The sequence below is a fragment of the Canis lupus genome, chromosome 3 (assembly GCF_003254725.2).
Source record: "Canis lupus dingo isolate Sandy chromosome 3, ASM325472v2, whole genome shotgun sequence".
Taxonomy (NCBI): domain Eukaryota; kingdom Metazoa; phylum Chordata; class Mammalia; order Carnivora; family Canidae; genus Canis; species Canis lupus.
The window spans coordinates 42,625,948-42,652,915 of NC_064245.1; the positions used below are offsets into that span (position 1 = coordinate 42,625,948).

The 26,968-nt window shown below is 40.7% G+C and overlaps 1 protein-coding gene and 1 long non-coding RNA gene across 25 annotated transcripts in view; one reads left to right on the forward strand and one right to left on the reverse strand.

The window, feature by feature from the left end:
- Positions 1 to 1,850: 1,850 nt before the first annotated feature.
- On the reverse strand, positions 1,851 to 15,260 carry ARRDC4 (arrestin domain containing 4). Of its 2 annotated transcripts, none has more exons than XM_025437209.3 (8): positions 14,820 to 15,260; positions 10,328 to 10,394; positions 9,950 to 10,097; positions 7,900 to 8,002; positions 6,633 to 6,889; positions 5,742 to 5,904; positions 5,030 to 5,184; positions 1,851 to 4,650 (listed from the first exon to the last, which is right to left on the reverse strand). In XM_025437209.3, exons 1-8 carry the CDS (start codon positions 15,106 to 15,108, stop codon positions 4,594 to 4,596), a joined length of 1,239 nt encoding a protein of 412 aa, XP_025292994.3. In that variant the 5' UTR covers positions 15,109 to 15,260; the 3' UTR covers positions 1,851 to 4,593. The 2 variants fall into 2 exon arrangements, with proteins under 2 accessions (XP_025292994.3, XP_025292995.1); XM_025437210.3 differs by lacking the exon at positions 14,820 to 15,260 and adding an exon at positions 11,199 to 11,513.
- Positions 15,261 to 15,285: 25 nt separating this feature from the next.
- Positions 15,286 to 26,968, forward strand: part of LOC125754858 (uncharacterized) — a 58,387-nt gene continuing 46,704 nt past the window's right edge. For 4 of the 23 annotated variants that reach the window (XR_007409826.1, XR_007409824.1, XR_007409819.1 and 1 more), the window contains exons 1-3: positions 15,443 to 15,961; positions 16,457 to 16,592; positions 26,566 to 26,745. This is a non-coding gene — a long non-coding RNA (uncharacterized LOC125754858). Of the gene's footprint in view, positions 15,422 to 15,442; positions 15,962 to 16,456; positions 16,593 to 20,147; positions 20,337 to 21,192; positions 21,293 to 21,431; positions 21,517 to 26,565; positions 26,746 to 26,968 lie in introns of those variants that run through there. The other 19 variants (XR_007409821.1, XR_007409822.1, XR_007409829.1 and 16 more) reach the window with 14 other exon arrangements.

Below are 26,968 nucleotides of genomic sequence, written 5' to 3' on the forward strand. Positions count from 1 at the left end.
AAATAGCCCAAGATGTTTCTCATTGGCTTATAGTTTCATCACAGGTATATTCTGTTCATGTATAATGTAGTAGCTTTCTATATAAAGTATTCAATTCCTTGGCAAACTAAGAATGAACCCCTAAAAGTTTGTGTGAACCTGCATTTGTGTATTTTTGTCCATCAGAGGTAGTTCTCAAAATCAAAGCCAAAACATTTCCAAGGTGACACTTTTTCTTTGCAAATTGCAAAATGAAGTTTCAAAGCCAGTAATAGCCAAGTGGTTTCTTTCAACACATCTGAGCTGAAACACAAAGGCATCGATGCAACTCCCATTGATATTAAAGGTGATAGCCTGAGTGAAAAAGCCAATGACAAAATTATAGAGATGGAGATGTGATTAATCAGGGAGGCGGGAAGGGGAGGGTGTCCATGCACAGGTGTAGCCCAAGGGAGTTTCTTTGTGGTGATCGGAGTTTTTGTCTTGATTGTGGTGATGATGGTATGAACCTAGACACGATAAAATGTCATAGGATTATACACAAAAATATATGCAAGAACAATGACTGCATTCAAAAACTGGCCAAATCCAAGCAAGTCTTGAATTCCAGTGAATCGTAGGTAATGTGTGTCAATGTTGGTGTTGATTTGGGTCATGTTATTATAGTTATGTAAGATGTTACCTTTGGGGGAGACCAGATGATAGGGATGCAGGATTTCTCTGTACTATGATTACAGCTTGTAGGTCTGTAATTATTTCAAAATATGAAGTTAGGAACAAATCCCTCTGCCGAAGAAAAGATTCCAGCTACTAATTAAACATATTTATGAAGCAATTTAGTCAAAGACTGCTATCCTTTCAGGAGGCAGGACTTTCAGACAGAAATGCAGAAGATTCTTGATTTAGCCTATTCTTAGTATCCAGTTCTGCAAGTCTTACACACTGTGTAACTTAAAGTATTACTGTTTCTGTGGCTTCTATTAAAGTAGTAGAATCAGGAAATTTTAGAGTGAGCAGAGATCTTACAGAGAATGTAGGTCAGACTTTCAGGTTACACCTCTGGGTTTTAGTATCCTCGTTTGTAATAGGAGGGCTTTGTCCTAGAAGCTTTGTTAATGTCCTGCCTAGTTCTAAATTTTAGAACCCACCACTTCACAACAGAAACTACAGAAACTTTAGTGGTGAACTATTTAAGTTTTGCCTCAATATTTACTGCATGAGACAAACGTCTCAGTGTCGATTGCCAGTGCAGATCCACAAACTATTTAATGCTATCTCACATAATATAAACACTTGGAGAGTAAATAGGTAGGGCTCTACCACTTAGCTCAATCTGAGAATTTTCCGGGAGAATCTGAGTAGTTTTCTTGCGATGATATACCATTATATATTCCTTGTACAAGACTTATGGCTTTTATCCATTTGAAACGGGAGGTTTACTTGGGTCAGTGTCTTCCAGTACGGGCCCACTGACAGCTCTTCAGATCCACTAAAACTAATCCCGGGGAAACATGTGGCCCATAAAACACAAAAATTTCGAAAGTTTTAAAAAGTAGCCATTGTCATTTGGGAATAAATGAAGGTATAGCTCCTTCAACAACCAAGATAGCTTAGGCATATTTACTCATGTTACCACTTTTCTTCATGGAACTCTAAAGACTGATTTCCTTGGGGAAGCTGAGCCCACAGTAAAACCAGGCTCAGATGCCCCTCAGGGCCATCCAACCCAGTGACAGGATCCATATACAAAAGGATCTTAATTTAACAGCAATTACATTTTGTCTTACAGTACTGATTTCCCCTAAGTCTGTAACAATTTAAGTTATAGTCTTATAAAAACAAAGCAGAAACAAAACCAGCACCTCACAGCATTAGTGTCATCATTTTATTAACAAAAGGAACCCATGGGGTTCAAACCAGAGTACAAAATACAATCTTTATTTTTTTTCCTGTGGGTTAAACTGTTACATTTTTAATAATAAAAATAAAAAAGCTTTCATAGTTAACTTATCAAAAACAAAACCCCTGCCTATTGAGTTTCTTATTGTGCAAAACAAAAACATAAAAATTAAAGTTCCACCCATGGAAAGATTTTGTGTGCCAAAAGATGCACATTTTCAATTTCAAAATTTTTGCATCAAAAAGAAAATTCTAAGGCCACAGTTTCTTTGCAAACTAAACAACTGAATAACAAGCAAATAGCAGCTAAATTTTTATCTTCATTCCCAAGAATTCTGTTGCAATGTAGAATTTTCTACATTCATAGAATAATTTCTTGATTACAAAAAGGTATGCAGTTTCAACCTACTGCTTAAGGTTAGATATACTGATACCAATTCGATAAGGCAAATCATACCTTTTAGCTATTCTTTTAAGTGCTACAAAATCAGCTTTGCTTTAGAATTTTGTGAGCACAGTTCATGATGTCTCCATTACAGGTGATAAAACAATCCTAGGAAGGCTTCCACTGAGCAGTTGGAAGCGAACTACTTGGCTTTCCACAGGGGGCCAAATAACTAAACTTTCTTCCTTCACACCATTTTACTTTGTTTCTTTCACTTTATTTTGGTATCATGGAGATGGACAATGTCTTGACAAGGCATGTAAACTACAACTCAGAAGTCAAGAAACAGCCAAAGATGTTTTTTTTAAGAGTAAAAACAAAACTGTTTAGATAGCACTTAAAAACACATAACATGTATAAAAATACACACACACAAGAAGCAAAATTTAAAAAAGGCACTAAGAACCAAAGCAAGGAATAAAGTTTTGTGACTATTTCAGTACCACAATTACTGGTGTAACAGATTTGCACTGTGATTTTAAATAGTGGCTTACAATGAAAAAATTGCTTAAGATGCTTGCGTGATTACAAAGAGAGGTATGTCTGGAAAGGGGAGTAGTATACAATTACCTAATGCATGTAGAAAAAAATCCCTGATCAGATGGCCAGCTAACTTCTAAATACAAAACCTAAGCTTAGAAGAATTTTTGTATTTGTGACTGAATATACTGATTAAAAAAAAAAAAATGACTTGCTCTGGTGAATGAAGTATGGCATTCTTCATGGGAAGCACCAGGGTTTCTTGGTAGAAGCTGCAGGACATGGAGAAAACCAAAGTACTCGGCAGGTCCAAAATTTCTATCATGGGAATCCTTACCTCCCTTCCACTTAGTGCCAGCAGTCAGGGAACCAACAGATGAAAAGAAAACCAAGTGAACATGGGACCGTGAACAGAAGGGAGAGAGGGGACAGTAAAAACACTGCTCAGACTTCTAGCAGCAACACAATCTTGTTGGTCGGAATATCCTGAGATTAAACGATAATAAAATATTGCACCAAAACAATAAAGCAAAAAAAAAAAAATCACAGTTTAAAAAGAATTACTAAAGGCTTGGAATTGGAGTAACAATGCAGAGCACAGTGACTGCCACTGGTAGCCTTCAGTCTCTTGGCAGGAATTCAGTTTGTCCTTTTTAAAACACATAGTTATTTGTACCCTCTTTTGATTTTGCATTTGTTTGGAAATACCCTTTGGTAGACATATACTGGCTTTCATCTAATGCTAACCTTATAGGTTTTTCCCTTGGTTCACCAAGGGGTTGGAGGAGAGCGCTACTGCCGATTAGCAGAAACCCCACATAAGGCTTATCAGGCCCAGAGTTGTAAAAGGATTCTGATAACCCCATTAGAGGTAGGTTAAGAAAGGCTTTTGTTGTTTTGTGGGTTTTTTTTTTTTTGGGGGGGGGGTATTTTTTTCTGTGTAGTTACCAAGGCAGCCTGAGGATGCAATCTTTTTTTTTTTTTTCTTCCCTTTCTTTTTCTACTATGATCCTTGGAAAATAAAACATGGGGAAAATCAAACACATATCCAAAGTATTTAAAGGGTAAGAAGTACAGCCTTCAACAAAACGTGTTCTCACACTGAAATTTATCGCTCCCCTCTGAACTGACATGCCTTGCAAGGAACTCTTTCTTGGTTTCATAATACTGTACAGCCAATTTATAAAGTGAAACTGTATACTTCATCAGGACCTCATAAAAAGGTTCTTTCAAGGACTTTAGTCCTACGGGACATGGTAAGAAACCATGAAGATGCTCAGGGGTCAGGGTCACACTTCATATTTAGAGTGGGCCTTTCTCCTAGTTGTACACGCATCTGTGTTGCTAACTTCTTCAAAATCAAGGCTCCCAAGGAGTCCGTATTTCCTTAAAGCTTAGGGTAACTTCTGTTCCACCTGGAGAAACCTTTTTAAAGTGACACTCGTGTAGTGTGTTCACTCTCCACACAGACTCTGGTCCCTAAGGTCAGGTGCAGGCACCCTTCACTTACTCCATCGCCATCAGGACTTCCGGGGCATTCTCTTCATCTGACTTTTCATGTCTTCTTCACTGCATTATTTAAAAAGGACATGTGACCTTATCATAAACTGTGCAATGATCTTCTTGGCCCACTGGAAAGTTCACATATTCTTTAATTTCTATCATCTTCGATCTTGATGTTCATTTATGTTCTTACACTAATCTTCTCTCTTTTCCAAAAAGGCAGGGGTTGGGGGGGAAAGAACCCATATTCTAGTTTGATGATGAACACAGTGATTTCTGAAATTTGTTCAGAGAATGAAGGACACAGGCTGGGTCTCTTCTACATCAGTAGGATGTGGATCAATCTGCAAAAAAAAGAGCACATTGGGATTACTATTCCAACACTGTATAAATAATCTTAGTATCTACTTCTAATTATATAGTGGTTAGAAGCCAAGTTGCTATAAGCCTATTAATAAGAAGTCCCAAGGGGTCACTTAAGTGCCCTGTACTCCATGGCCACAGAAAACACTTTAAAGGCGATCCGTGGCACTCTACGTGCATGCTGTAGTTTTACAAGGAAAATATTACAGAATGAGGTAATTGGATCAGTGCTGGTCTATCATCACCAGAAAATCTCTTTAAAAATGTATCCCTTACCAGTTAGGAATCAGCAGCAGATACTTACAAAGGATTCTCTCCAGAAGGCAAACTAAAAATCTCCATTTCTTTTGTTTTGCTTACCTCTGAATAAAGAGGCGGAGGCTGGAACCTAAATTCCTGTATGCAGGCAAACACTGGGCAACATGCTTCCCCCTCACCTTCGGGGGGTTGAGGGTAAGGAGGCACATGTCGACAGAATTCCTCCTCTGACACGACATCTGCGTAATTTGGTGGTGCTGCGGTGAAAACAAGAGTTGGGTCCTCAGAAGTCCGTGCAAAAATCAATTACATCCATCTTCTGAATTCTCACCAAAACAAGAAATTCAGCTAAATCTGCAAACAACGTTTTCTCTTTCCCTCTAATGAGCAAAGTTTTATTTCCATCATGACTGAACATATTTGACTCTGGTTTTGTGAAATCACTACTGACATTTAACATATGCTGCTCTTGAGAAGTGTATGTTATAGTGCAGGTAGAAAAAAATCATTGAAATGTGGCTACAGAAAATACTGTATCCTGCTTCCGACTATTTTTCATTGTCTTACTGTTAAAGAAATGGGAATCGAGAGATGAAAACTTTATTCTGGCTCTGCCATCAGCTGCTCTGTGCCCTATCCAGCCAGGCTCTCAAAGTCTCTTCCAGGAATGCTATTTTATAATTTTCAGTACTCAAAAGAGTCAGGATAGCTGTAGCGGCAGGAGTAAGTGCCATCATCCGAGCACGCCTGGTCTTACCCGGCTCTTGGCCCTACATGTAAAACTTCACGCTGAAAGAACCTCGGAACTCCGTACCTTCAGGCTGCTCTGGCAGAGTCAGTGTCAGCCAGCTCATATCCATACTGAACTGGCTGGCAATGCTGGAGTTTCTGCTGCCAAAACCGTTAAATGGAATTGTGCCAATCACCAAGGGCAGCTCGAGCATCAATTTTTTAGCACCAGGAATGTGAATATACACCTAAAAGGTAAAAAAAAAAAAAAAAAAAAAAAAAAAAAGAAAAGAGAAGAAAAGAAAAGAAGGAAAGAAGAGACAAAAATGTAAGTTAAACTTCCAATTTGTTTTTTCACAGAAACAAATGTCTTTGTTGCCTGCCACCACTTCCCCAATACAACTGTAAATGATCCTGACCAAATAAAATGAAAGCAAACCAAGTGAAGAGCAGAGGAAATACAGTGACTGCTCTGTTATCGGGAGCCACAACCTCAACATACTGCATGTCAGTGAGCATGGCTTGCATAATCATTACAAAAAAATTAAGCATATCTTTTCAATATAGCAAACACTTCTTTAATGAGTGTTATTTAATTAAATTTCTTAGGGGGACAGTTTTTGATTAAGAATAAAGGCCAATCCTCTATGCTTCCACAGTCTGCTATAATGCTGACATAAAATGACATGGTCCTAGGTCTTAGACGCACATATTCGTGGGAACATGGCACAGTTACAGCTCCATTCTACATACTTTAACATTAAGAAGATCTCCAGTTGGGGCACCTGGGTGGCTCAGTGGTTGTGCATCTATTTGCCTTTGGCTTAGCTTGTGATCCTGAGGTCCTGGGATCAAGTCCCACATCAGGCTCCCCACAGAGAGCCTGCTTCTCTCTCTATGTCTCTGCCTTTCTGTGTCTCTCACAAATAAATAAATAAAATCTTAAAAAAAAAAAAAGAAGATGATCTCTGCTTACAGCTAAGGAGTAGTCTACTCTGATAATGCAGCAATCCAGGATGGATGGGGTAACAGGTGGAATTTTTAGAGTCTTCCCATTCCACGTGTCAGTGCCTCCAGAAGCGATGTGGTTCCCTCGCACATTGGCAACCATGTGCCGGACACTCTTTGTTCTCCCACTCGCCAAATACGTCTGGGTTTGGAAAATAGCAGCTTTGGGAACAATCAACCGAGAGGAACAATTCTCTATCTCTGCATAGATTGGAATGGCTTCTCCTAAAAAGAAAACAAGAACATTATCAGAGGCATTTCTGAATGTTCTCACAACCGTGGAAGAGAGCCTCTAACACATAAAAGCAAATGTCGCAATGTGACTTTATCAAATTGAGAACTTTGATGGAATACTTCTACTGTGAATCTGTGTCAGACATCTGTGAATTCACTGCAGGTCACAGTAGATACTATTTTCTAATTTTTGTGTTATTTGCTTTTCTAATGTAACAATATTAGGTTGCCAATTATGAAGATGTGTAAATGACAAGTATCTATAAAAAATTAAGACATACAAATAAATGACCCAGTACTATTTTAAGTATCACTAACAAACTCATTAGTGCCCAAATTAAAATGGCCCCCACAAGAGAACAAAGATGTTGTCTTTAAAAAGGAACTGATGTTAAAGCATTAATGAAACAATGAAGAGAGCAGCTGAGTTTCACATCTGCCTTACACGTTCACCATTATACCGTTTGGTACCAGATATACCAGATACATTTCCACTGAGCTGGAACCCTGGAGTGGGTGCCAAATCCACAAACGGTTGTTCCAATATCAATCTGACTGTTCAGGCTGTTACTGTTCTACACTCTTACCCCCTATACTTGCATACATATTCACAGACCAGGGTCAGAATGCCCAACAGGAAGTGTGTGCTACAATAGTGCTCTTCTGAGCAATGCTGCTCCAGCCATTCTTCTGCAATGTCAAGTAAAACACTAGCATTTTCCCACTCTTCCAGTTTTAGTCTTTGTTACTAAAGTGAAAGGACCAAAGTCAGGAAACACCAGGAGTTTTGCTGGAATTTACTCATCCACTGAAAAGTACTTATGTGTCCCATTATTTATATGCAAAACAGAAAATGGTATTATCTATGTTTTAAGAGAATATGTACTTCATGAGTTACAAAACACACACTATTTATTTAAAACATACTATTTAAAATCACTTAAAAGTAGCTAATAAAATGCGTGACTCCTTCCATTTGGACTTTCAAACATTTTGCTTACCATTACAGTATCCTTTTCTTTCAATTTTGGCACTCAGTGAGACAGGACCAGACGTGAAAAACCAACAGCCAACCATTTTCTCTTGAGTTTTCAATACAGGGGTCTTGAAAATTTCAAATAATAACATGGCTTTAATTAGACTAGAACTCACAGAACTTAAAATTACATCATTCTTTATTAAATAGTTTTCTTCCAGAAAACAAATCAACTTTTTTTTTATCCTATGACATATTTTTATCATGATATGATATATTAGGCAAAATACTTGCTAAAACACAAAGCATTGAAAAAAAATCATTCTCTTTTCAGGAAAACTAAGATGAACTGTCTGACTCAAATTAGGTAGCACCATCCTATTTTATCATTATATTGCTGGGAAATGTTATACTTTCCCTTAAAGTAATAGTAAAAAATTGCAGTAGTAACTATTAACATGACAGAGTTTTTTTTCTTTTTAAGACTTTACCTGTAGGTTAGGTAAAAGAAAAAATGATATAAAATCCATCAGAATCTTCTATTTGTTTTGTCATCTAAAATGTAAAAGCAACAAATAGCCTTTTTTCTTGAATTCAAAAATGCATGACTAGGCAGAAATTTCAAGAGTCCTTAACTTAGAATGGTTTTGGCGTTTGTTTGATGGCAGCACAACATACCCAATGTAATGGACCCACAGATTATTGAACAGACCTCCCCCAACCTTCTATTCTACGGCATCAAGAGAAAAATTCAAAAGCTCAGTTTAAAAGATGCACAAATGAATGGCTCATTGCAAAACCCAAGCTGCAATATTTTTTTACCTATAAAAAGAGTATTAAAGGATTAGTCATTTCTCTTTTTGGCAAAAAAATAAAATCTCCTTAAATCATTTGCCTTAGTTTAGAAAGAGCCAGCTTCCTAATTCTAAGTAGTTTTTAAAAATATAAGACAGTATTGTCAATTTGCAAAAACAAAACAAAACAAAAAACAACCCCCCCCCCCCAAAAAAAAAACAAGGTGTTAGGTGGATGGTAAGTAACTTACAGCTATAACTGTCAGGTGGGTGCTGGCCATTTTAGGATGTTGGCCACAAGGGGCCACACCACCAGGGCATAACTGTTATACTGCCACCCCTCTAAAAGTGAACATTAGAGTGAAGTCCATTCCATTTTGGAATGGAAATAGAGTGAAACACCTTCAAACTCCTGTTTTTTCCCCTTATCTTTAAAAACACTGGCTAGAAAAAAGAAACCCTCAATACTAAACATACATCTTTGGAACACCAGTATCATGATGGAAAGTTTAAATTATCCCAGTATTTTCTATGAAGTTAAAAAAAAAAATCATTCATTCATATTTAAATGAAGAACCATTAGGTCCTCATAGCTATCATGAAAGTACAAGGTATAATTTTATATTATTTTGATAATATGGGTTTAGATAAAAGAATCTAGCTCATTAGCTCCCATCTTGCCTATTCTGTTGTTACTTATAGCCTAATCTTTCTTATCAGCCTACAGTATTTCTGGTGATTATTAGAAGTTCAATGCTTTAATGTGGCCAAATCTGTCATAAGGAAATGATAAGAGAAAGGCTCTCCACAGCAGCTGCACACACTTACTTAATGTTAGAAAATGACATGCAAAATGGAAGGATACATAGCATAATGGCCTGAGCCTCAATAACAGGCTGAGCATGATTAATACTCTTCCATAATTACTGTTCCTCAACCTGCTATTATTGAAGAGTTTAGAATACTACAGCCCTGTGAATGTGGCTGCTCTGGTAAAAGTAACCACTCTCTGTGTGCATTATTATTATTAAGCCTTATTAATGCATTTCAAGCCTGTATAACTTTTTGGCAAAAGCAGCCCTGAACAACGGAGACATAATCAATAGTATTAACACACACAATTTGTAATTTGCCCAACCAAGAATCACACATTTATAGTGAGGACCCATGGGTTAGAAGATTGTATCAGAAAGTGACAGGACAGACCAGCACTATGCTGGCTTGATGCATACGACACTACTGGAAGGGAGGGGAGGAGAAAAAGGAGGAGGAAAAACTTACTAATAATGCTGGTGTGTTGACATCAATGTGACTGATGACCTGGAGCTCCCGCTTCACGCTCTGATCAGGTACCTTGGGTCGTTCCAAAATGGCTCTCACACAGTACTGAATACTTCCATATTTCCCGGTGAATGAGGTTACTAAAGGTCTGAAACGAACCAAATTTAGAAGTTTATTTTTCAGTTAAACACAGCTGGGAAAAAACCCTAAAATGTTGGTTTGAGTTAAATAAAAAGAACGTGAACAGGATAAGTCTATTGAGAGGTTATTCAAGATAAACGGGCATCACTGAGCATCAGAATACACTTGGTACCCTTGCATCTAGAACAACATACAGCAGAGAAAGAAAAATTGCAAAAGTAATATGGTTTCACTTACTCAGATGGAAGTTGAAAGCTAAATGGAAATTCATGTTTTCCAGGCTGTAGTAAGAGGATGCCTTCACCTAAAAAAGTAAATACATTTAAGGTTAGTATTAGATCAAGAATTTTCACAGCCTAAGTCATGTTCTTTTAAAAGGAGGTTTCCCTGGCTATAGCATCCAGGGTACTCCAAAAAGTACAGTAATCTTTAAGATTTAGAACATTTAAATTTCAATTGGTTTCTTCCAAGTTAAATCCATTTCAAATCATATAATGCATACAGTTTCTATCTTTAAAGAGACCAACCACACAAATAATTATCATAAAGTGTCAGAGCCCAGAGTTCTCATGTACATATATATGCACATGTATATACTGTATTTGTATACAAGAGCACATATATGTATACATACACACATATATACACACCCAACGTGTATGTACATATACACATACACACTTGTTCAACCTACTCCAGCATAAGTATACTCACATTATATTATTATAAACACAAACCAATACCATTATACTAACATTATAGCATATTACTGTACTAATATGGGATACCAAAATTAAATTGGATCTAAAACTCAAAACATCTCTTTATTTTGGATATGCCACAAAAATCAGATTCTGTATTTTTTGGGCAAAAATAGAAAAAAGATGAAAAATTTACTTGGAATATTGCGATTATTGAGTATAATACCAAACTGCCAAACCAACAGGACAACTTACGAGATAAGAGTCATGCATTTACACTTAAGCTCTACCAATTAATTGGTGATTAGTTAATTGGTGGTTAAGTTAGGATACAGAGTGGGGTCTGCCAAGCAAGGCCATGACTCCTCCCTCCTGCTCTGGGTCTGGGTCAGCCAGCTCCATTTTACCTCATACAGAGACTTAGCCCTGCTTGTCAGAAGGCCAAGATGAAGGGTGTGGATGGACCAGAGGCACTGCTGGGCCCCATGAACACACAGACGATCGGCATCATTCAGATCCAAAGCCAACTCCAGGGCTGTCATTTGGTTAGACAGCTCTGCAGAGATACTTATCAACTTCCCCTTCATTTTATGCTCATCAATTCAAGTTTAGAACTAAACTCCCTCATCAAGGGTGGCACGATTCAGAAGAAGGAAGTGCAGCACAGATGAGAAATTTCTTCGAGATTTGCTTGGTCAGGATACTAAAAATGGAGATTTCTACTGTAGCCATACATTTAAAAAAAAAAAAAAAAGAAAGAAAAAGAAAAAAAGACACTTAAAGGGCTAGTGAAATGGAATATTTTTTCACTTAATTATTAGAAACAAGGTAACATCTCTACCTTGCACTTTCAGAAAACAGATATGCATTATTGGCCCATTTAGTCTTTTGAATCCATCCCCAATTTTCAGCATATAAGCTATTAGGGGGGAAAAGTAAAATATTTACCACAGAGGGTCATTCAAATAGAAATACAACACAGGTGGGTGACTTGGAGGCAAAATGAACAAGTGACAGGGGCAGGAGGCCACGTTAAACCACAGCCACAGCAATGGAGGCAGTCCCCTGGGCTTGGGTGCGCCCCGAGCTGCCCTCCCTGTAAGACCCAGCACTGTTAGAGCAGTGCTATCATGTAAAAGGCTCAAGGCAACTCTCGTCCTCCTGAGAGAGCTGGGCCGGAGTTCTCATGTGTAATCCTTAGAGACTAACTGAACATAGGACAACCAGGGTACTCCACAATGTTTAAAAATGCGGACTTCATCTGAGTTCAAACTTTACAGGGCTTCGATGGCAGGCACTGTGGATACAAAGATGAGTAACGTCAATCCTCAAACAGACCGTGGGAGGAGAGGAGGCTACAGACTCCAGCACACAAGCACAGAATGCTGGAGCCCGTGGAGGGGATGGTTCCTGCCCTGGACCTGAGAGCCGGTAGGGGCGTGCGTAGGAGAGGGCTGTAGGTTAGGACAGCATGAGGCTGGGCACAATGGGCACATGTGGAGAACACGGTTACTTGGGAAACTAAGAGAAGGTAAGAGATAAAGTTCTCTCCTCACAGAGAACATAAATTAACATAAGAACTATAACATTCAAAATGAGACTTTCACTCCGTGCATAAATAGGAACAAAAATTAAGAAAGCTGATAAACAGAGGTTGGAATCAAATCTTAGTTTTCTTCCTTTCTCTCATTACTATTTTTTTTTTTTTTTAATAAAAAGTTTCACAAGCTGAATCATGTGCCCATTTCTGCTTCTGCTCTCATGGCTCATTACTTCTGCCTTATATACTAAGGACTAGAATGTTCCAGAGAGGTGCTCCATTCACTAATGATCTTAGAGCCCAAGCTCCTAATTCAGGGCACTTGGGAGCTAAGAACATTATTACAGAGTCAGAGACTTGGGCTCAGGAAGGATGAAGGACTCTCATAAAGCTATACTGCTCGTGGGTGACCAAGTGAAAACAACACTCTGTCTTGTCTTTCTACCATAATTCCTCAATGGAAGAGGAAGAGGAAGAAGGAGGAGGAGAAGGAGAAGAAGGAGGAGGAGAAGGAGAAGAAGGAGAAGGAGAAGGAGAAGAAGGAGAAGGAGAAGGAGAAGGAGAAGGAGAAGGAGAAGGAGAAAGAGAAGAAGGGGAGAAGGAGGAGGAGGAGGGGGAGGAGGAGGAGGAGGAGGAAAGAAGAAGATCAATCACAATGAGAGCAAGTAGTTAGATTAGATGAAGAGTGCCAAACAATTATCTGGGGAAATTTCCTGAAAACAGATCTCATAGACCCATTTCCCAAAAATCTGGATTTCTAAAAATCTCTTGAGGTGATTGGAATTCACCCAGGTTTGGGAAATAAAAGAACCTGAGAATCCACAACTATGTAAAGTTGCTAACTTCTTCCAAACTACAGATGTTAAGAGTGACATTTGTTCTTTTTTCCATCAATGAGATCACCTAAAACTATGATTTTTAAATAAAACATAATTTTTGCCAATATTAGTTATAGTACCTTTTAAAAAAACAAGTTAAAAATTTTCAAGTCGCCTAGGCTTAGACATTGTATCCCATCAGGATGAAAAAGCAAAATCTAACTTGTCAATCAAAACAGTACTTATCAGACTAGATTTTACCAAAGCAATTTTTTATTGCTAATCCCAGGTCCAACTGCTATTAATCTCATTTCTGTTTACTCAGTAGTTATGGGCTCAGAGATACAGAGTCCAAAGTCCCAGACAAAGAAAAAAAAAAAAAAAAACAACCACCACCACCAACACTTTACTTCTCTCTACTGTACCCTTGACTCCAGCCCGCCATGTTGACAATCTGTGCTGTCCTTGACCATGGGGGGAGGCATGTGTGGGCTGCTACTGGAAACCAGACTGAGGAAAGGGTCACCCAACGCACTGCTATTTGTGAATCCAAAAGAAGGTTTTGGTTCCAAATATATTTCTTTCTCACTAGAATACTTGGGATCACTGGATTCTCGCATATCTTGAGGATTCAACTGTGAAAAGTCTATTTCCCCATGGCAGGACCAAGCAATATTGCACATACTATTCGCTTTGCATAAGACACAGCAAAGGTTAAAACATTGATATGCTGCCTTCTACTCTTCAAGGGAGGGGAACTTCTATCATTATCTCGTTTTAGAGACAAAACCTGAAGCTGATAAGGCAGAAAGGTATAAAGTAGCTTCCACCAGCTTCATGAAGATCAAGACTAGTATTTTCATCATTAAGAAAATCAATTTTTCCCTTCTTATTATACATAATTATATAAAATCCTGTATTTTTATATACAGTGTACCTATAGATGAAACAACTATGTCATGGGTTCCCACATGAGCACTTGGAAAAACCCGACACGATTAACTGGACTTCGCAAGAGTGGACAGGAAGGGTACTCATTCCTCCAGAAACTTGAAATGCCCAGGTACCCCAACGTCTCCAAAGGCCTACTTGGGGGGAGCGGGGGCGGGGTAGGAGAGGAAATACGTTGCAAGGAAACAAAAAGCAGCAGAGAATAAAAGACAAAATATAGGGCAGAGGCAGAACTCTTAAGTGACTCTGCTCCCAGACGAGGAAAACCAAGTGTGATGGTCAAGAATCACTTCCTCTGAATTCCTACGGCTCAGGGACTACTTCCCCCTTCCCAAGATCGAGGTTCTGCTAATTCATCATGAACCAACGTCCAGGATGGGAAGAACGGGAGGCCCAGAAAACACCTGGACGGATCGGGCTCTCCATCCCTCAGGCCAGCAGGGACAGCACCTCTATCCTTAGAGCCTAGGTTTCTGACCGCTCATCACAGGTTCCCTTGGCAACGGTTCCCTCCCGCGGCGGTCCTGGAAGGTCCCGGGACGCCGGGCAGGGCCCCGGGGCTCTCCAGGGGGAGGGGGCGGGCATTGTTACCCGCCCGCCCCGGCCGCCAGGCCGAGCTCCCGCCGCCCCCGAGCGGAGCCCGCGCCCCCTCCCGCGCAGCCGGCGAGCATCCCGCCGGCGCGCCCTCCCGGGTCCGGCCCGGCCCGGCCCTCGCTCACCGGCCGGGGGCTCGCGCAGGCTCAGGCGCACGTTCAGGTACTCCACCTCCGAGGCGGCGGCCGGGGCCGCGGCGCCCGGGCTCGGGCCCCACGCGGCAGTGGCTCGGCCGTGGGCCTCCAGGCGCAGCGAGCGCAAGGCCACCGGCTCGGCCGCCTCCAGCAGCACGTGGCCCGCCACCGTCTCGCCGCTCGAGTAGCAGCCCTTGCGCTCGTCCTCGAACACCAGACCCAGGCTCTTGACGCGGCCCTCGGAGCCCACGGCCGCCGCGGCCCCCGCCTCGCCGCCCATCCCGCCGGGCGATGCGGCCGCGCCGGGGCGGTCGGCGGCTGCCCGGAGCCGGCGTGGCGAGCTGACCGGCGCCGCTGTCACTGGCGCCCGCCGCACGCCGAGGGCCGCCGCGGCCGCCGTGCGGTGCCCGGTGGAGCCCCGGCGCGCCGTGGGGCCTACCGCTTTAACAAACCCAGGTGGGACTGGAAAGGGGCCGGGACAGCCCACCCCCGGCGCGCGCCCATTGGCCGGCTGTGCGACCCGCCTCGTGCCGATTGGTTGTAAAGGGCTACTGAGTCATTTCATAGGCGCTCCCACGCACCGGATGGCGCAGGTAGGCAGTGCGTGATCAGGCCGCGGTGACCAATCGGGACACGCAGGCGTACACGTGCACAGGCCGCTTATTGGCTGGGGCAAGGCACAGTCCTGGGGCCCTGGCCAATAGGGAGGCGGTGCGCCCATGTGGACAGATAGTGGGAAACAATATTTGTTAGGGAGGGGGCGGAACCGGGAATCTCCGGCTCGCGGAGTGTCGGCCGTTCCCCTGGTTACGAACGGGGGCGGGGTTTCTGGCCGAGGGGCGGCTCTTTGGCCAGGTCGTGGGGTTCGCCCTGGAATATGAAGTAGTGACTGCCAACGCGCTTGTATGTATGATTTCATCTGCAGTATTCGTGGGGAAATAGATGCCCTGCAAAATGGGACTCAGCTATAATTCTCTTGTGCGTTTTGGGGGGCGGCTGTCTGGAAACCTTAATGGGTACCTTGGCAACCACTAACCTCCAGGTTCCCCAGCCCCGCCTCTTGGGGGTTTCGGAATTCCCAGGCTGAATGGGAGCTGCAGACTGGAGGGATGAAGGCTGTGATTCTCAATCCGGTACGACCCCCCCACCCCCACCCCCACCCCCACCCCCACCCCCACCCCCAACCCCACCCCCAACCGAGGTGTTCACCACGGCTCACAGTCTTTCCAAGCTGGGAATAGCCCAGAACACTGACTCTACCTGTTGTAAACAAGGTCATGAATCAGATTGTTTCTAAATAATATATGCTCTCCAAGTTTCTGCTCCACCCGAAAGGATTTCCTGACCTCCCTTGTCATAATCCCGGAAGACTTCCAGTCTCCTTGATGACTTGTTCTCCACACCTCCACCCCCTTTCGCCTGTCCTCATTTTCATTTTGTTCTTTAATATTCCATTCCTTTTCTATTCTGTTTTTTTTTTTTTTATACCATCGTAGCTAACGTTATCTGGCCATTTTCTAACCCTTTTAAGTCCCTTCCTTATTAAAATTCCAAGTTTGTGAACAGTTATCACGGAATGATTGCTCTTGAATTGAGATTTTTTAAAATTTTATTTGTTTATCCATTAGACATACAGAGAGAGGCAGAGACATACGCAGAGGGAGAAGTAGGCCCCCTGCGGCGAGCCAGATATGGGACTAGATCCCAGGATCCCAGGATCGGGACCGGAGCCAAAGGCAGATGCTCAACCACTGAGCCACCCAGGTACCCCTCATATTGAGATTTAAAACCTTTCATGAAGTAGCTATTTCCCCTCCCCCCCTTTTTAAGGATCCCAAATGAAAGGTTGCTTTACTGCCTTCTTTTAGTTTAAATTACTAACGTGGAACTTTACTAAAGCTTTACAACCTCCAAGTGTCTTCATCACTTCTGAAAGGAAGTGGAAAGGGCCACAAATATCTGCATACGTTTCTGAAATAGCTCTTATTTTCTCATCACTTTATCTCGAAGAGTCTCCACGTGCTATGACTTGGCCACTTTTCTTTATAACGCGACCTCACCTTGTGTACTTACTTGGATAATTTTCATCACTATCATTGGAGTGCACTGTCTGCATTGCTGTACCTTTGTTACCTAACACAGACTGTAGGACACAATCAGCACTTGACTTGATAACCTTGACTTGATTGAATCCCAACCTATACAGTATTATTTGGCTCTGCAATAAATGAATGGTACTCTGTTTCTTACTCTACTATATCTTTATCCTCTCCAAGCAGATGTTCTTCTCTATCTCCACTGCCCCCTTCCAAATTAAGTGTATGAGAAAGGGTAATGCCCCCCCTCACTATGCCCAAAAGGCAGAATTGCACATATGTAGGTATTCTGTGTTAAGAAAGATCAGGCTCTCTTTGCTACAGGTAGCAGAATGTACGGCCAAACATTGGCTTAAACAGTAAGCGTATTTCTTGTTTACTTAACTGGAAGTCCAATGGCAGGTGCTGTCAGGGTTGGTTCATTGGACTCCACTACCAGACTCAGTTCCTTTCCTGGTAGCATTGGTTACCACAGCTCTAATTACTCTTTTTTTAAAGTCATTTTTTTAAAAGATTTTATTTATTTATTCATGAGACACACATACACACACACACACACACAGACACACACAGATGCAGAGACACAGGCAGAGGGAGAAGCAGGCTCCATGCAGGGAGCCTGACATGGGACTCGATCCAGGGTCTCCAGGATCACACCCCAGGCTGAAGGTGGCGCTAAACCGCTGGGCCACCGGGGCTGCCCAGCTCTAATTATCTCAAAATAGAATTTAAATAATAAAGTAGAGGGAGTCCATGCTCACCAAAGGAAAAAAAAAAAGTGATTTTTTTTTCTTTTCTTCCTCTCTCCTCTCAGAAAGAAAATATATTTCCTACATGCCCCCAAATAGACTTCTTATATGGTGTTGGCGCAAACTGACTCAATCTGTGCACCCATAGGTCATTAATGGGCAAAAAGAAAGGAGACCTACAGTTCGCTCAGATCGGTGATTTTTCTCTGGGGGCTAAACAAAATCATAGCTCTGTAGCAAATGGCTGTTATGTGGTCAATCTAGAGCCGTTCGACTGGCTTAAGTGGGCCTGGCCATATTTGCTATAGAGCAGAGCTCTCTCAGCCAAACCTTGAAAAAGGAGGATATTAAAACAAAAACTATTCTGCGACTAAGCACCTGATAATTATATGGTGACCCACTTCATTCACAGATAAAATCCCATTTTTATTGTGCATACATTTTTATGAGTATCCAAGTTCCGCTAGCATTAATATGGCAGCATATACCATATTAAAAAATAAAGAATCTAATCTGACAATCTTCATCATTTAATTTGTGTGTTTAGACCACCACATACAATGTAATCTCTGATATAGTTGGTGTCAGGTGTATCATGTTATTATTTGCTTGATTTGTGCCTCTGTTTCAGTTTTGCTCTTTCTTTATTCTGAAGTTCTTTCTTTTTTTTTCTTAAAGATTTTATTTATTCATGAGAGAGAGCTAGAGAGGAAGCACTAGCAGACAGAGGGGCAGAGGGAGAGGGAGAAGCAGACTCCCCATTGAGCAGGATGCCCGATGTGGGGGTTGGTCCCAGGACCCTGGGATCATGATCTGAGCCAAAGGCAGACACTTAGCCGACTGAGCCACCCAGGCACCCCTTTATTCTGAAGTTCTAAGTTCCCGTGGGAACATTCTAGGTTGAAGAATTTTCTTTAGCATTTGTTTTGGAGAAGGCCTGCTACAAGGAATTCTTTTAGTTTTCTTCTTCATTACTAAAAGACATGTGTGCTGCATATAGAATCCTGAGTGGAAGGTTCTTTTCTCTTTGCACTTGACATGTTTCATTGTCTTAGGAGAACTTTGGTTTCTAGTGAGAAACCAAGCCATCCTTCAAATTGTTGTTCCTATATATGTAACAGGTTATTTTTTCTGTTTGCTTTCAATATTTTTATCTTTGGTTTTCATAAATTTGAATATAATGTGGATGGGTTTGGTTTTCTTTGAATTCATTTTGTGTGGAGTTCTTGCCACACAAGAACTGTTTATGTTTATGTGTTGCACCAAATTTATGTTTTCTGTTATTATGTCTTCAGATTTTTTTCACACCAATCTCTTTCTCCCCTCCTTTTGAGACTTAAATATGAATATTAGATTTTTTTAAAGATTTTATTTATTTATTCATGAGAGACACAGAGAGAGAGAGAGAAAGAGAGAGGCAGAGACACAGGCAGAGGGAGAAGTAGGCTCCATGCAGGGAGCCCATGTGGGATGTGATTCCGGAATTCCAGGATCACGCCCTGGGCTGAAGGCAGGCGCTAAGCCACTGAGCCACCCAGGGATCCCCAAATATTAGATCTTTTTGATATTGTCCCATAGGAACTTGTGACTCTAAGTTTTTCACTTTTTCCCCCCTCTCTCTGATGTAGAAATTGGGTAAATTCTATTGATCTGTTTGCAAATTCACAGACTCTTTGCTCTGTCACCTTCATTGTATTATTCAGATCATCCAGTGAACTTTTATTTCAGATATTTTATTTTTCAGCTCTAAAATACTCATTTAAAGGAATAGTTTCTGTTTCCCTGATGAGAACATCTATCTTTCCATTCATAAGGAATGTCTGTCTCTTTGTTGTTTAAAGATCAAAAAGATAATAGTTGTTTAAAGATCTTTGAAAAAAATAATACCTGGGTAATTTTGAACTTAACATCTGACTACTCCTTTGAGAATCAGGCACACTTTCTAGTTTTTCATATGTTTAGAAATCTTAGATTATATCTTAGACACTTTGAATATTACATTATATTAAAATCCTCTGGAGAATGTCAACTGTTTTCATTTAAGGGACAGTGAACTTGGGTGTGTTCAGACTGTTGAAGACTCACATTCTCTGGGCAGTGGCTCCAATGTCAATTCAGTTCTCAGATCCTTTGCTGTTTGGCTCTGGATCTTTTATCCATGTGAGGAGCTCAGAATGAGCCCAAGACTTCTGTCAGTTCATACACAGAATTAAGGGATACTCATCTCCATTTCTTTCCTCTCCAGTATTTGTCCCATTTTTTTTTTTTATGGCTTCCAGGGGCCCCTTTCTTCAATCCTCTGGATAGAAATTTGCTATTTCCCTAGAAGTTTCAGCCACAGATCTTGACAAGTTGTACAACTGGGATCACTCTCAAGGCAAAACAGTAAGGAAAAGAGAAAAAGGTGTGGATGCCCCTAAACTTCAGGGGTCTCTTCCATTTCCTCCAGCCAGCAAGGCAAATTTTCTGCTTAGGTTTTAGGTAATGCCAATATGACCATCTCACTGCAGCTCCAGGACCAGAGCCACTCTTGGGGCGGGCAGAAGAAAAAAGGGAGAAAAAAGAAAAAAAGAAATCTAGGTGAATCCATACTGATACAAGTAAATGATTACATAAATAAAGAGATGGAGAAGAGTCATATCCTCCTTATAGCTGAATTCCCAGTAAGTGAATTTCTCTCCTTGACTTTGCACCAGACTTAGTGATTTGTTTCCAACCCAGAAAACAGATTAGCCAGATTGACATTATCAGTGACCATTACGTTGGTAACATCGTCCTCTTATAGGATGTCATGAAAACAGCACATCCCTCCCTTTGATATTCTTCCCCCAAACCCGTAACTCCAGTCTAAGCAGGAGCAAAAGATCAGGGAAACTCAAGGTCAAGGACATTCTACAGAATATCTGATCAGCATTCCTCAAAACTCTAAAGGCCGTAAAGACAAGACAAGACTGAGAAACTCCCAGACATGATACTAAATGCAATATGGTACCTTGGATCGTATCCCAGGACAGAAAAGGACACTAGTAAATCCACATGAAGTTTGGCATTGTGGAATAGTAATGTACATGCAATAACACATGACAATTGTACCAATGAATAGTTGCTGAGTCTTAAAAAATAGATTGTGATAATGTAAGTTGGTAACAATGGGGTAAAGTGAGTAAGGGGTGCATGAGAATGCTAGACTATCTTTGCAGATTTTCTGGAAGTTTGAAATTATTCCAAAATAGCAACAGTGATTTTTCCCCCATAGTCTCCTGCTTGCAGGAACCCTTGTTCTTGGTTCTCTGACTACAAGATAGGGGAGCCCTATGATATTTTTGCTGCCCATGGCTGCTTTATACTTCTACAGTGGGGTCATCCTTGGTTCCAAGTAGGGAGGTAAAAGAAAACCCTCCAGAAACTCAAGGTGGCTTGCTTTTTAAGTTTTGACTTCCCTTCCTAAGGCAGTGCTCAGATACTTGCTATTCTTCTTTTCTTCCTCCTTCCTCCTCCCCCCTTTTTTTTAATTTTCAGAGTTTTAGTTATAAACACTGGCAAAGAAGTGTTCTCCTGTGTGACTCTTCATTTTCCAGCATTAGAATTCATTTTTCCTGATCCTTCAGATCTTAAAAAGGTAATTAAAATGCTGCATAAGTACCAACATACATTCCTTATCTTTTTGAAGAGTAGACTCATTCCTCTTGTTTTTGCCTCACTGTTTTTATATGGTAACTCTAATTTGTGCTCACTCATACCTTGATTTTTATTTGGAGGCTGCACCTATATGCTTGCTGATGTTTGAAACTCATGTGCTACCTGAGTTGGAAATCAAGATCAAAGCAAAGATCTCTAGGAAAAGTAAGGACCTCACCTTACCGAACATTCACTGAATATCAACATAGGGGCTCAACATGTGTAATCCCTTTAACCTTAAAACATTTCCTGTGAGGGGGCATTTTGGGATAGAGATTCAAGCTTACAGACAGGGAACCAAAGTTCAGAAAATGGAGTGCCTTGGTTCACTTTCCATTGTCACTAAGTGACAGGGCCAAGGTCAAACCCAAGGCATTCCATTTGTAACATTACTCTTCAGTATCATGTTAGGGGGAGAAGAGAAAGGAGGGAAGGGAAGAAGGATGGAAGAGAAAGGAAGAAGGAAAAATGATTAACTTATTTTGATATGAGGAAAGAAGAGTCGTTCACCACTGCCAGGTGGGGTTCCCTACCAGCACAGTTTGCATGATATTGACGTTGAGGGGTTCCCCTCTATGTTACCATACTCTCCTGGAAATGATTAGCACTGTGCTGCAGTATCTGTTTCTCCACCAGCCTAAAGTGATCCTCTACCTTCTTCCAAAAATGATTGGTGGCAGCTGGAGAGGAAATAACTGAAATGAACTTTTTTTGTTTTTTTCTGGAAGGAAAGTTTGAAGGGAGAAAGCATATGGGGAAATAGACAACTGACCTAGGACTAGGAAACAACAACAAAACAAGCCCAAAATATGACCAATAAAGGAAATGCCATGGACAAATTTGTTTGATCCTCCCATTTGTGGAGAGAAAGAAGTTCCCGTAAGAACACCAGACTTGGGGCACCTGGGTGGCTCGGTTGGTTAAGCATCTGCCTTCAGCTCAGGTCATGATTCTGGGATCCTGGGATCCCGGGATCCTGGGATGGATCTAGCCCTGAATTGGATTCCCTGCTCAGTGGGGAGCCTGTTTCTCCCTCTCCCTCTGCTGCTCCCCCAGCTTGTGCTCTCACTTTCTCTATTAAATAAATAAATAAAATCTTTTTTTTTTTTTTTAAGGAACACTGAACTTTTTGCTACAGATAAATTATTTTGAATAGCAGAAAGGTCCTGCCTTCTTCCTGCAGGGTTCTTGCATAGGTAATGTAGTTGAATGGTGATAGCGATAGAAATGAGCAGAGAAAGGAGGTGTTTCCTGCAAATGAACTGATGGTAGATTATAGTTCCATTACTGAAACTGAACAGGCAAACATAAAACCAAGACAAGTAAGATAAGTAACAATTAAGGATCTTAAATAAACATAGTTAGATCCATATTGAATGCAGAATCGATAGGAAGAGCTCATCTGTGACCAAACATCATCTGTTCTATCTAGTTGTCCTTTACAACTATCCTTTTACCCCACAGGGGTCTGCTCTTAACAAAATGCCACGTATGGATTTCATAAGACACCTTCTTGCAAATATTTGGGGGCTTATGAGGATTTCTAATTGATTTCAAAAATAAAATTACCAGTGTAAATTATAAAGCGTTATTACACTGTAAATGATAAAAACTCTAAAAACATCACTTTATGAATCAAAACTGTTTTCCAGTGGACTCCAGCAGAAAGCATGTGAGTGGAGTAGAGTTCCATGCTCCTGTTTTGATCCCATTCAGACCTTTCCTCTCTGGTCTGAAGCCATAGTCACTATTCCCAGCTTAGTATTTACTTTTGCAAGCATATGTGCGTTTATATAGTTTTATATGTTTGTTTTACACAGGTATGCACAAGCACATAAAATCATACTCTAGTTATGGGCTCTGTACCTGGGTTTTCTTCATTTCCAACTATGTTGAAGCCTGTTTAATCAGGACGTAAAGGTCTGCCTCAGAGTTTTTATGAATAACCTAAGATTTCATGGTGTGACTACACCATTGTTTGTATAATCACAGCCCACTAATAGGCATTTATGTTCCCTTTGCTTTGGAACTCTTAATAGTAATTTTGCACACACCCTTCTGTAAGTCTCTGCGTAATTATTTCCCCTAAGGTAGAAACCCGACAGTGTTATTGCTGGGTCAAAGGACATGTCATTTTAAATTTAAGTAGATATTGCCAAACTACCCTCCCAAAAGATTGTACCCTCATCATCAGTGCATGGAATCACTTTTTATCTTGCCAACATTGGATAAAAAAAGCCTAAAATTTTTGCCAATCAGTTGGGTGGAAAGTGGTATTTCATTGGGGCTTAAATGTACCTTTTTATGAATATGAGTGAGAGTGAACATATTTTCATTCTATTCTGTTCTACAAAATGGCAGTTCATCTTTCTTGCTTTTTTTTTTTTTTGAAGGTTCTCCCTTTACCATGATTATGAAAACTTTACCTATATTTTCTCCTTTTGTTAATTATTTTACCTTAAGCTCCTTAAATCTGAGTATGTTGTAAAGAAAAGTATTCATTTCTCCCCAAAGAGATAGCTAATTCCTCCAACATAATTTATTGTAATTTATTATTTCCTTTTCCCACTATATGGAATATTCATTTTATCACATAATGAATTGACATAAATCCATCGGTCTTTTTTTTTTTTTTAATTACTCTCCCTTGTACTGACCCATTGTCCCTGCATCAAAACGTTTTTGTTCATTTTAGGTTTTTCTAGAGTAATTTTTTATTATTAGTGGAGCACATAATACCTCATTTCTATTCTCTTCACATTTTACTTTGGCTATTTTTATGTATTTTATCTTTCTGAAGATATGTAAGACTAACTTTTCAGGTTTCCATAAAAAAATCTAGATATTTAATTGGAATAATGTTGGAAAAAGTTTGAATTTATCAGTTAAGTTGTAGAGAATTAGAATTATAAATATTAAGTTTTCACATCCAAGAGCTTATGTGTTCTTCAATAAAATTTTATCTTTTTCTTCATGTGGGTCTTGCAGATTTCTAGTGCAGTTTATTCAATATGCTATTTTGACATAAATGGGACTTTTCTTTCCTCCTGTACATTTTCATATTGGCTTCTGCTAGCGTATCGGAAGACTATTGCTTGTACCTGCTCCTGCACCTCCGCACTCAGTGGACTCTCTCCATCTGTTAGATTCCAAGGCTCATGAAGCCCTCTCAGGTTTTTTTCAAGGGTCAAGTAGATCCCAGGCAAACGGGGTAACTAAAGCATAACAGTATAAACATGATAAATCCTTTCATGTATTCCAAGTGTCAACTTCTCTGTGTCCTTTGGACCACTTAGGTTACAAGGGAGCACAGTATCAGGCAAGGCAGGGAAGACTTCCAGCTCCCCACATCACAGTCAAGATGGCTAGACCCCTTGGCCTTTGGCATTGGCTCCAGGGCTACAAGCTGCTGAGTGGGGCATATTATGTGATGGATGTTCAGAGGCACGTGGAATGCAGATTTTCTGCCTCATTGTGAAGGCCACAGGGGCAAAGCTTACTACTACTACTACTATTACTACTAGCACTTCCTCAGTAAAATTGAGGAAGGGACTAAGTTCTCTGGGCTTTACATGTTAAATGCCTTCTTTGCTGTCTGTGCATTTCTTGTGTTAAATGGAGCATTCCTTGAGGTGCCTAGTATACAATAGGCGTCCAGTGAGTCGGGGCCCTCGTTGTTCATAAGATGATGGTGGTGGAGACAGGGTTTGAGTATGAAAAGCCTGCTTCTGAGCCCTGGCTCTGCTGCTTCCTGAAGGCATGACCATGGACAAGCTATTTGCATTTCTTAAGCTTCAGTTTCCTCAAAGTTGGTCTAGTCACAATTAAGATCCAGGGAGAACATGTAGGTGTTCTCTGTGAACTACCTTATTTCATGCAACAGTAGCCAATGATTTCATTTCTGTCATTTCTTGCTTCTAGGGGAAAGAAAAAAGGTCCCGTTAAGATGCTGAGAAGTATGTTTTATTAGCTCAGAATAAAATCACATTTGTGGGCAGCCCCAGTGGCGCAGCGGTTTAGTGCTGCCTGCAGCCCGGGGCATGATCCCGGAGACCCTGGATCGAGTCCCACGTCAGGCTCTCTGCATGGAGCCTGCGTCTCTGTCTCTGTCTCTGTCTCTCTCTCTCTCTCTCTCTGCATCTCTATGAATAAAAAAAATTAAAAAAGGAAATCTTAAAAAAATAAATAAAAAATAAATAAAATCACATTTGTAATTGTAATCTTTAGAGGGAGCTTCAAATGTCACTTGTGCCCTGTGAAGAATTTTAGAATTTTGAATGACTGGATTTGTGTGTGTTTTATTTTTTTATTTAAAAAATATTTTATTATTATATAATATATAAATTATTATTTATTTATTTGAGAGAATGAGAGAGAGCATGAGAGAGAGAGAGAGAGAGAGAACACAAGCAGGGGAGAGGGGCAGATGGAGAAGCAGACAGACCCCCATGGAGCAGGGAGCTTGATGCAGGACTCTATTCCAGGACCCTGGGATCATGACCTTAGCTGGAGGCAGATGCTCAACCAACTGGGCCACCCAGGTGCCCTTGTATGTGTTTTAAACATGTTCTCAACTAGGCCATTTCCCACAAATATATGGAATAAGGATCCCAGGTAGTAATCCAAGCTGTGTGCTCAAATTGTAGTGTCTAATTGCTCTCACAAACCTGAGCATCACAGGACACTGCTTTTCAATGGAATAATGAGACCAGCTTACAACCTTGATTTTGTACCTCAAGCCACACCATCATGGATTACTTTGGGAAACAATGAAGAACTCTCAGTTGCATTGGGCCCAATATACTTTGAGTCTCATTAGCAGATTTGAAATAATCCATTTCATATATTCATTGCACTTAGGCTAGCATGGAGAGAGGTAGTCCAATTATTGTTAATAAAGAAAGTTAATTGATTATCACAAATTTTGAGTTGGGGTCAGGTTTTTTCAAAGAGGAAGAAGGGCAGGAAGAGAGTGAGGGGGGATATTAAGCAGGCTAAAAGCTCAGCACAGAGCCCAATGTGGTGCTTGATATCATGATCCTGAGATCCTGAGGTTGTAACCTGGGCTGAAATCAAGAGTCAGATGCTCAACCCACTGAGCCACCCAGGTGGCCCTAGTGTCAGAAGTTTTTTAAAATCGGACATGGTGGGTTGGGGTGTGAGATTAATGTTTCCTTGAAGGAAACCTTATTTGCTGAGGCACTGTTTCTACAGATTCTGCAACCAAACAGTGGCTGATACATACCTTCTAGAGGACAAGCCAGACACTAACCAGCCACCAAGGTGTGGCAACCATGTATCTCTCTATCCTTGAAAACCAAAAATGAAGAGTGTGTTGTAAAGCCATTTGAAGTAATGAATGTTTCCAAGTGGAGCTTCAAGACTGCCAATTAGGTAATTCATCACATTTGTTGCCAATACCCACAAGCTTTAAATTTGCTGCTTAGTGATTTTCAAAGATGTAACTTACTTTATGAGTTGACTGGAAAAATCCACCCCTTCAAATGTATATGAAAATGATATGCACACATGGATCAGAGGTTGACTTCCAGGCAAGTAGCTTGGAGATACTTATGTTTACTAAACACCAAGTGGCTCACCTGAGTTTTCACACCCA

Coding starts and splice junctions, on each gene's coding strand:
- ARRDC4 (XM_025437209.3), bottom strand. CDS start 15,108: ATGGGCGGCGAGGCGGGGGCCGCGGCGGCCGTGGGCTCCGAGGGCCGC. Junction 10,395..14,819: donor CCTGCGCGAGCCCCCGGCCG/GTGAGCGAGGGC, acceptor TTACTTTTTTAG/GTGAAGGCATCCTCTTACTA. Junction 5,185..5,741: donor TCTGCCAGAGCAGCCTGAAG/GTACGGAGTTCC, acceptor TTTTCACCGCAG/CACCACCAAATTACGCAGAT.